Source organism: Oncorhynchus keta, chromosome 26, assembly GCF_023373465.1.
Source record: "Oncorhynchus keta strain PuntledgeMale-10-30-2019 chromosome 26, Oket_V2, whole genome shotgun sequence".
NCBI lineage: Eukaryota > Metazoa > Chordata > Actinopteri > Salmoniformes > Salmonidae > Oncorhynchus > Oncorhynchus keta.
Genome location: NC_068446.1, coordinates 16,024,186 through 16,035,317, shown reverse-complemented (window position 1 = coordinate 16,035,317; position 11,132 = coordinate 16,024,186). Strand labels below are relative to the sequence as shown.

Below are 11,132 nucleotides of genomic sequence, written 5' to 3'. Positions count from 1 at the left end.
TGACAGTACCTAAGAATATACAGCCTGTATTGGCTCCAGAAATCAAAGGTTTAGTCTGTCATGAGGTCATGAGATTACACAGCAAGTAAAGCACAGCTGCTGTGATCTGTTACAGTATGTATGCTGTTTCCACTTTTAGAGAGCTGTTTCAGAGGTCACCGTCATTCATTATAACATGAAACTGATGTAAGAAAATAATGCTTTGAAATGTCACTGCTTGTCATGGACTGATCATAGCTGATTAGGCTGCTGGATCTGTGGATCTGTGGAGGGTGCCAGAAATGCACTTTTATTTTTATTTTGAGTGGTGTACCAAAATAATCCAGTGGAGTAAATTACTTTCCCTATATAGGACTAAAATAAATAGTTAACAAAATCTCCTATCAAACCAAAACAGATTATGCAGCAATAGCTTTCCTGTAAAAAAAATAAAAAAAATATCATAGATTATATGTTAGTTATGACAATGTAATACAACCAAGCTTTTATAATTGGTTTACAGTCAATGAGTGGTTTTGCATAAGGATATTGTATATATATTGTGTGTGTGCCCTACAGGCTTTAGTTTACACTTCACACCTTTGCCTGACTGGCAGCAGAGTTGAGACTTGTCTTGTTTTTGAGACATGATTGGTTGATACAGTAATACCAAAGATGGTTCGGTAAAGCTATTGGACTAGCCTAGGATACATTAAATATTTATTTCCTGTGCACTCTGTGTCCCATGCTGCAACCAACCTTCATGGCCGCAGCATGTCGCTATGGAGGAAACAGAACCAAAGCAATTTTCTAATCAGCTTAGTGTCTGTTCAGCAGTACGGTTGACTAGAACGTAAGCATTTCGTCTTTGTTTACCTCATCGAATCATGGGACGCACCAATAATTATCATTTTTCGGCTGAAGTATCGAGGCAACGGGACCCATAAATTAATTGAAGGTGCGTATGCGTAACCTATCTCGTCTCAGAAACCTCCAAGAATGTTATGCAATGCCTTTCTGTATATATAGCGGCACCATATGTATATATATGTGTTGTCACAAAATAATGTGTACCCACTCATTAAGAAAACTCGTACTGGAAGAGGCTACAATAAGGCTGCTATAGAGAAGGCTATGCCGTGTTACATTTCAATATGTAACGTTAACACGCTGTCCAGAAATCAAGAGTAGGCTAGGCCTACTGTAGCCTATACATTTTTGGTTTTGTATAGCCTACTAAATCCAGGCCTGAACTCGTATCCTAACCATAACCCCTACCGTGTTAAATTGCAACGTCAATTGGGTGACGTCAGAGTTAGACATCTGGAGGATCCAGTTGAGACTTTTCCGAGCAGAAATGCTGTGTCACATTTGGAGCCCATTCATGTGCATCCCGTGCCAGTGCGCAGCCGATGTTGTGGGATAGCTATATCCAGTTTGACCTACTATATAAAACAGGGAGTTCTTTATCACGCTGTGTTCTCATCTTTTTAATATGACACTAGCCTATGTTAAATCTAGGAGGTGGTGGGTAAGCCTATGCAATTTCATATGACGTGTAGGCTACTTAATCATTTTTGGAACACAGTAGTACCCGAAACTGTTCATAATATAAGGTCCATATAAACTATAGCATAGCTGATGTGTAGATTACGCAGTTTTTAGCCTTGACTGTGATATGACAATGTAAACCAGGTATATTTGTAATCTCTGACGAGCCTACAGCATTTGCATGTGGTCCATCAGTTTGAATACAGAAGCCTGCAAGGGCATCTAGGTACCACAAACATGGTTTCTTTTGATTGTGGGCAGTGTTGCCAGGTCTAGCGAAAATCTCTAGCCAATGACCTCTGAAAACCAGTCCCCAAAAATGTTTTCAGCGCAGAGTTGCAACATTTATCCTTGTATACTTTTTTTTCCATACCATTAACGAGCGAATTAAGGAATGTCTACTTCATTTTTAACGATTAAGGCTAGGAAGAAAAATTTGGTTTTCCATCAAAATAATAATTCTTGAAAGTTTAAGAATGTGTCAAGAGAAAAGATAAATTGCCCTTATTAATCTCTCCAGATCATTTTCCATCAATGGATGTCGATTTAACTTGTTTTGACTGCTATGATTAAACAATACGGTCCTAGGAGGTGTGGTATATGGCCAATATACCACAAAAACCCGAGGAGCCTTATTGCTATTATAAACTGGTTAACAGTGTAATTAAAATGGTAAAAGTGTTGTTTTTTTGTCATTCCCATGTTACCATATACCATGGCTTTCAACCAATTAGCATTCAGGGATCAAACCACCCAGTTTATAATTGTAAATAAATCCTGTTTGTGCATGTGCATAACTATAGATAATTCCGACAGGAGAGTTTGAATGAGGAAAGTTGGATAGAGGATCTCAATCTCTGCAAGAAACACTTGGACGAACTTCAAAAAACAAATGTTAGGCTATTTTCTGGCAATTGTGCCTTCATTGTGTGGCAGATGTTAAGACCACAAACCGTTATAAATGGCCTGTTTACGAAATGTACTTGTTAGTACAATAGGCATAGGCTATTGGCAAAAATCTGGGTTTATAATTGCAATTCAACTTTGCCAAGGTTTGCTGAGCTAGATGCAGGTAGGCTATAGCCCCTGAAAGGCCAACATCTAATTTCAGGGAAAAGAACACAACGAAACTGACATTTAAATGTGGAGAATGATACATTTGCGATAGAGCTGTGACCATGATCACAATTGATAACTTCCAATTTAACTAAACATGGCCATTAACAATTACATAATATCACAAGACTACAACTAAAAACTGAGTTAAAGGCTATTTATTACATCTGTTTGCCAGCTCCAGGTAGGCAACACGAGTGGCACAAATTGATTTGCAATGACTCCAGCGATATCAACATTTCAACATATTTATTGTACTTTATCATATGGTAGGCAACAGTAGCTTACAAATGGCATAGAAATGAATAGCCTTTGATGGCCAACAAATGCAAATGTGGCCTATCATTCTCCACATTTTAAATACATTTTAATTGGGGACTTTTTCCCATTTAAGAGAAGCACACGAGGGAGTTCCATAACTTCCATTTCAAATTTCCACTTACACAGCGCTCCAGACCCTAGAACTGAGCATGAGTAAAACCCTTAGCTTGATACGGTTATCCATAAGAAAAGTTGACATTTTGAATGCAGTTTACTTAAATTCACTCAGAGGTGGTTTGATCTAAAGAGCTCTAGTGTGCCTTAAGTTCTTTTCCAATGCTTTGTCACTGTTATATCAGTTCTAGCTCATTCATTTTTTTATGGAAAAGGGTGTCTCCTAAATAGCCTACCCACAAATGGTAAAAAGTTGTTACAATGTGCGAGTGTGCTACTCTTTCTCCTTGACACAAGCTGCCTCTGCTGCAGCACTCTCAACCAGTTCTTTCAATGCACACACACTGCTCTGGCCTTTCCCACCACTCAGTCACTCACTCAGTCACTCAGTAACACCCTGCTCACTACCTGATAGTCAGCAGCAGGTTATAGTTAAATATATACAGTACCAGTCAAACGTTTGGACACATACTCATTCCAGTATTTTTCTTTATTTTTACTATTTTCTACATTTGTAGAATAATAGCGAAGACATCAGAATTATGAAATAACACATATGGAAAAGTGACTACATGATTTCATATGTGACTCACCACTTGGATTCGGTCTTATGTAGCAACATTTGAAATGTCCCGAATATCCCAGAGAGGTTAAGACATTAACCATACATCCGGTAGGCAATTAAGGTCTAGAAAAACACCAAAAGAAAGATGCCCAGGGTCCCTGCTCATCTGCGTGAACATACCTTAGGCATGCTTCAAGGAGGCATGAGGACTGCAGATGTGGCCATATGTCCGTACTGCGAGACGCCTAAGACAGCGCTACAGGGAGACAGGTCGGACAGCTGATCGTCCTCGCAGTGACAGACCATGTGTAACAACACCTGCACAGGATCGGTACATCCGAACATCACACCTGCATAACGGGTACAGGATGGCAACAACAACAACTGCTCGAGTTACACCAGGGATGCACAATCCCTCAATTAGTGCTCAGACTGTCTGCAATAGGCTGAGGCTGGACTGATGGCTTGTAGGCCTGTTGTAAGGCAGGTCCTCACCAGACATCACCGGCAACAACGTCGCCTATGGGCACAAACCCACCATCGCTGGACTAAATAGGACTGGCAAAAAGTGCCCTTCACTGACGAGTCGCGGTTTTGTCTCACTAGGGGTGAAGGTCGGATTCACGTTTATCGTCGAGTGTTACACCGAGTCTGTACTCTGGAGCGGGATCGATTTGGAGGTGGAGGCTCCGTCATGGTCTGAGGCGGTGTGTCACAGCATCATCGGACTGAGCTTGTTGTCATTGCAGGCAATCTCAACGCTGTGCGTTACAGGTAAGACATCCTCCTCCCTCATGTGGTACCCTTCCTGTAGGCTCATCCTGAAATGACCCTCCAGCATGACAATGCCACCAACCATACTGCTTGTTCTGTGTGTGATTTCCTGTAAGACAGTAATGTCAATGTTCTGCCATGGCCAGTGAATAGCCCGGATTTCAATCCCATTGAGCACATCTGGGACCTGTTGAATTGGAGGATGAGGGTTAGGGCCATTCCCCCCAGAAATTTCCGGGAACTTGCAGGTGCCTTGGTGGAAGAGTGGGGTAACATCTCACAGCAAGAACTGGCAAATATGGTGCAGTCCCTGAGGAGGAGATGCACTGTAGTACTTAATGCAGCTGGTGGCCACACCAGATACTGACTGTTACTTTTGATTTTGACCCCCCCCCCCCTTTGTTCAGGGACACATTATTCAATTTCTGTTAGTCACATGTCTGTGAAACTTGTTCAGTTTATGTCTCAGTTGTTTAATGTTATGTTCATAAAACTATTTACACATGTTATGTTTGCTGAAAATAAACGCAGTTGACAGTGAGAGGTGTTTTTGCTGAGTTTACATTTACCTCTGACAGCAATTACAGCTGTGAGTCTTCTTGGGTAAGTCTCTAAGAGCTTTGCACACCTGGATTGTGCAATAGTTGCCTTTTATACAACGGTTGGGTCTATTCCTGAATGCTGATTGGTTAAAACTTCATTCCAGCCTGTGTCTATTCCACAAGTTACCACCGGTTAAATTTATGATGTAAAAATACCTATTTACTCTGGTCCATCTGACTGCGCAATCCACTGTCTCATCAGCCCAGCAAGGCAATTTAAGAACTCGATCTCCACTCTAAAAAGCATCTAGACATTATCTCACATTTCTCTTCGACTAACATTTAGTTTTCAACAGCGGAGATTTGTATAAACCTTATTGTTTCAATTTTCGATCAAAAGCTGTCACATAGTAATGAACGTGTCGGGATGAGACGGACAGGCAGGCAGTTTTTATCAACCTGTCAAAGTCATGAATCAGCATAATTTTAATGGAACAGTGCCTTCAGAAAGTATTCAGACCCTTTGACTTTTCCCATATTTTGTTAGGTTACAGCTTTATTGTTTACATTATTTTTTTCCCTCATCAATCTACACACTACACCATAATGACAAAGCAAAAACAGGTTTTAGACATTTTTGCTAATTTAAAAATTATATTTCATTTTTCATTCAAGTATTCCGACCCTTTACTCAGTACTTTGTTGAAGCACATTTGGCAGCGATTACATCCTCGAGTCTTGTTGGGTATGATGCTAAAAGTTGGCTCACCTGTATTTGTGGTGTTTCTCCCATTCTCTGCAGATCCTCTCAAGCTCTGTCAGGTTGGATGGGGAGTGTTGCTGCACATCTATTTTTAGGCCTCTCCAGAGATGTTTATTCGGGTTCAGTGCCGGGCTCTGTCTGGCCCACTCAAGGACATTCAGAGACTTTTCCTGAAGCCACTCCTGCGTTGTCCTGTTGGAAGATGAACCTTCATACCCAATCTGAGGTCCTGAGCGATCTGGAGCAGGTTTTCATCAAGGATCTCTCTGTACTTTGCTACGTTCATCTTTGCCTCGATCCTGGCTAGTCACCCAGTTCCTGCCGCTGAAAAACATCCCCACAACATGATGCTGCTGCCACCACCATGCTTCACTGTAGGGATGGTGCCAGGATTCCTCCAGACGTGACTCTTGGCATTCAGGCCAAAGAGTTCAATCTTGGTTTCATCAGACTAGAGAATCTTGTTTCAAATGGTCTGAGATTGTTAAGGTTGCTTTTGGCAAACTCCAAGTTGGCTGTTGTGACTTTCACTGAAGAGTGGCTTCCATCTGGTCACTCTACCTTAATGGCCTGATTGGTGGAGTGCTGCAGAGATGGTTGTTCTTCTGGAAGGTTCTCTCATCTCCACAGAGGATCTCTGGAACTCTTGGTCACATCCTTGACCAAGGCCCTTCTCCCCAGATTGCCGGGCGGCCAGCTCTAGGAAGAGTCTTGGTGGTTCCAAACTTCTTCCATTTAAGAAATATGTATGGCACTGTGTTCTTGCAGACCTACAATGGTCAGATTTTTTTTGGTACACTTCCACAGATCTGTGCCCCGACACAATCCTGTCTCTTGAGCTCTATGGCCAATTCATTTGTCCTCATGGCTTGGTTTTTGAACTGTGGGACCTTATATACACAGGTGTGTGCCTTTCCAAATAATGTTAAATCAATTGAATTTACCACAGGTGGACTACAATCAAGTTTTGAAAACATCTCAAGGATGATCAATGGAAACAGGATGCACCGGAGTTCAATTTCGAGGCTCATAGCAAAGGGTCTGAATATTTATGCAAATAAGGTGTTTCTGATTAGATTTTTTATACATTTCTAAAAATGTCTAATAAACGGTTTATGCTTTGTGTGTACATTGCTCAGGATTTTTAATTCAATCAATTTTGGAACAAGGCTGTAATGTAACAAAATGTGGGAAAAGTCAAGGGGTCTGAATACTTTCCGAAGGCACTGTATATACAAAACAATATCAATAGAAAATAGGTAAAACAAAGTAAATCATTATCATATTAAAGTTCCAGAGTGGGATCTCTGCTACTTTTAGAGTTAGGATCCAATTTGTAAGTATTACCAACAGAGTGAATGTGAAATGGATTCAAAATGGTTGCCCTCTGCTGGTAATTTGTAGGATGTGCTATAATACAACTGAAATGAGGGATGTGATTGGTTACATTGCCTACTATGCCAATTTCTTTGTATAACATGGGCCATAACTTTTAAGAGTAAATTTAATAAAAAAATATTTTTTTCTCATTGAAATCAAAAGTTGAAGGCTTAGTTATAGTGAAATATGTCAATTCTGGTGTTCATTTTGACCACAAAGTGATATATTTAGGTATTTTTGTAGTAAATCTAACTTTTTTTGCCCCTAGCAGTTCAACTCTACCATTGAAATCATGATGTAGTTATCTCAAGGGAGAGGTTCGGTATGAAATACACTCCCTTCTTGATGTGCTGGGTGGTACGACCTCAGGGTTTACGATAAAAGCAGGTGACAGTGTGCCTTATTCGGCAATGGTCTTGGTAAGTCGAGTGCTGGAATCCTGCTTTTTTTTTTTTATACCACGCTGCTTGATGAACCTAACCTTTCGTCCACAAAGCAAAAATAATAACAAAGGTACTGGGGTAGACACTGCCGTTTGTTCCCCTTCATCTTCAATTCACTGTTTAATTAATATGTCTGTTTTCTGTTGCAGTGATGTTTACTCTCACAGAGGTAGCCGCCCTGAATGACATCCAGCCGACCTATCGGATCCTGAAACCATGGTGGGACGTCTTTATGGACTACCTGGGCGTCGTCATGCTGATGCTGGCCATATTTTCTGGAACCATGCAATTAACCAAAGACCAGGTGGTTTGCCTTCCCGTTCTGGAACCAGCTCCAGAGGACCCCAGCAGCTTCACGACACCGCAGCCAGAGGAGGGGTCAGGGTCAGGGAACGGAGGAAGCGGTGTGACTCTAGCGGCAGCGCCCCTAATGATTAATGATCTACCGGATAGTGTCATCCACTTCGCACAGTTTGGTGGTGTTGGACAGCAACCTCCGCCAACAGGCGTCAGGACAAACCTGGACTTTCAGCAGTATGTTTTTGTCAATCAGATGTGCTACCACGTTGCCCTCCCGTGGTACTCAAAATACTTCCCATACCTTGCTCTCATACACACCATCGTCCTCATGGTCAGCAGTAACTTTTGGTTCAAATATCCAAAGACTAGTTCAAAAATAGAGCATTTTGTGGGGATTCTGGGGAAGTGTTTTGAGTCTCCTTGGACGACCAAGGCATTGTCCGAGACTGCATGTGAGGACTCTGAGGAGAATAAGCAAAGGCTCACTGGTGCCCATTCCCTACCAAAACATTTCTCAACCAGCAGTGAAGAGGGAAGTCCTAACCAGTCCACCCCGATGCTGGCTAAATCTGGGGTCAAGTTTACTGCTGATAAGCCTGTTATTGAAGTCCCATGCATGACCATACTGGACAAGAAAGATGGAGAACAGGCCAAGGCCTTGTTTGAAAAGGTTAGGAAGTTCCGTGCCCACGTGGAAGACAGTGATTTGATCTACAAGCTCTATGTTGCTCAAACTGTGATCAAAACCGTGAAGTTCATTTTGATCTTGTGTTACACAATGACATTTGTTGCTTCAATTGACTTTGACCATGTGTGTGAGCCTGACATAAAACATTTAACCGGATACTCTAAATTCCAATGCACACATAACATGGCATTCATGTTAAGGAAGCTGCTTGTCAGCTATATTTCCCTCGTCTGTATATATGGCCTAATCTGTATATACACTCTCTTTTGGCTGTTTCGACGACCTCTCAAGGAGTACTCTTTCGAGAAAGTCAGAGAGGAGAGTAGTTTCAGTGACATTCCTGACGTGAAGAACGACTTTGCGTTTCTCTTGCACATGGTCGATCAGTATGACCAGCTGTACTCGAAGCGTTTTGGTGTCTTCCTCTCTGAAGTCAGCGAGAATAAACTGCGAGAGATTAGCTTGAATCACGAGTGGACCTTTGAGAAACTGAGACAGCATGTAACCCGCAACGCTCAGGACAAACTGGAGCTCCATCTCTTCATGCTGTCAGGTCTGCCAGATGCTGTCTTCGATCTGACCGATTTGGAGATCCTAAAGCTGGAGCTGATCCCAGAGGCCAGGATAACAGCCAAGATCTCCCAGATGATCAACCTTCAGGAGCTTCACTTTTATCACTGCCCTGCCAAAGTTGAGCAGACCGCGTTCAGTTTCCTTCGTGACCACCTCCGGTGCCTTCATGTCAAGTTTACAGATGTAGCTGAGATCCCCACCTGGGTGTACCTGTTGAAAAGTCTGAGGGAGCTATACTTGGTCGGCAATTTGAATTCTGAAAACAACAAGATGATTGGTTTAGAATCTCTCAGAGACCTGAGACATCTGAAGATTCTGCATCTAAAAAGCAACTTGACGAAGGTCCCAACCAACATAACAGATCTCTCTCCACACCTGATCAAGCTGGTTGTACATAATGACGGTACTAAACTCCTGGTACTGAACAGTTTGAAAAAAATGATGAACCTAGCTGAACTGGAGCTTCACAATTGTGAACTGGAGAGGATTCCCCATGCTATTTTCAGTTTGACCAACCTGCAGGAGCTGGACCTGAAATCCAACAACATTCGCACCATTGAGGAGGTCATCAGCTTCCAGCACCTCAATAGGCTGATCTGCCTTAAACTGTGGCACAATAAAATCATCACCATTCCATTGTCCATAAGCCACGTCAAAAACCTTGAGTCCCTCTACCTTTCGCACAACAAACTTGAATCTCTGCCCTTACCTTTGTTTAACCTGCTGAAGCTGAGGTATCTGGACGTTAGCCACAACTCTATAGTGGTGATCCCTCTGGAGATCGGCTTCATGCAGAACCTCCAGCACTTTGCCATTACAGGAAACAAGGTGGAGGTGGTACCCAAGCAGCTGTTCAAGTGCACCAAATTGAAGACACTATGTCTGGGACACAACTGTATCTCTGTCCTTCCAGAGAAGATAAGCAATCTGGTGCAGCTAACAAACCTGGAGCTTAAGGGAAACTGTCTGGACCGCCTGCCAGCCCAGCTTGGCCAGTGTCATCTCCTCCACAGGAACTGCCTGGTGGTGGAGGACCACCTCTTTGACTCACTCCCCCTTGACGTCAAGGAGAGTATCAATCAGGAAGCCAACGTTCCATTTGCTAATGGGGTGTGAGTGTGGAAGGACAGTCACTTTACCCATACAGGAAGGAGATTACAAAAATGTGGAAATAACTGTCCATACACAGCCAGCTAGTCAACTCTTTTAATTACAGCATGTGAACTGGAATAAAGGATTTTGCTCAGGGCTGACTCGTCGAACAGATGATGTTTAAACTTATAGAAAATGGCACTGTGCTAACTAGTCAGGTGAGTTGATTCCAGGTACTGTGGAAAATGCTAGAATGATGGTCTAGATCCAGAATGATAGGTTAGTTCCATAGTGATCGGCTGATTCCAGAATAAGGAGCTGGTTCCAGAGAGTTAGTTGTAGAATGACAGCAATGTTTGTGTTAGACCACTAAATGATTAGTCAATGTTCAGAGGAAAAGGGATGCTCCTCTTAATGAAACTTAATGGTGGTGTAGAATTCATAGATACCAGGGACACAGTAGCCTCAGATTATTGGCACCCTTGATAAAGATGAGCAAAAAGAATGTATAAAATAAAGAATATAAATTCTGAACTATATTGTATGCAATTTTAATTTTAATTTTATACTAATACAATCGCTCAGAGAAGTAGATTTGGTTTAACAAGTAAAACAAAACAAATCTCAAAAATATAGGTGTCAAAACTATTGGCACCCCCAAAGATTCATATTTTACTTTTTAAAATGAGTCTCAGTTTAAGGAACTATATTGTGGCTTTCCATGGCTTCCTGTGTAAAAATGAAATAACACACATGTAAAATCCATTTGTCATCCATCACCGCGCCCCCGACTGCGCAGCGGTCTAAGGCATTGCAGCTCAGTGCTAGAGGCATCACTATAGACCCTGGTTTGAGTCCAAGCTGTATCACAACCGGCTGTGATTGGCATTCCCATAGGGTGGAACAATTGGCCCAGCATCATCCGGGTTAT

The 11,132-nt window shown here is 42.1% G+C and overlaps 1 protein-coding gene across 1 annotated transcript; it reads left to right on the top strand.

Annotated features, from left to right (window-relative positions):
• The first annotated feature begins 740 nt into the window (after nucleotides 1-740).
• Nucleotides 741-10,735, top strand: LOC118358708 (volume-regulated anion channel subunit LRRC8D-like). The gene is made up of 2 exons (XM_035736637.1): nucleotides 741-937; nucleotides 7,698-10,735. The coding sequence occupies exon 2, from the start codon at nucleotides 7,700-7,702 to the stop codon at nucleotides 10,223-10,225; it is 2,526 nt and encodes an 841-aa protein (XP_035592530.1). The 5' UTR covers nucleotides 741-937; nucleotides 7,698-7,699; the 3' UTR covers nucleotides 10,226-10,735.
• The last annotated feature ends 397 nt before the right edge of the window (nucleotides 10,736-11,132 follow it).

Bases quoted from the DNA above. Each gene is read 5' to 3' on its own strand.
- LOC118358708 (XM_035736637.1), top strand. From the start codon at position 7,700: ATGTTTACTCTCACAGAGGTAGCCGCCCTGAATGACATCCAGCCGACC.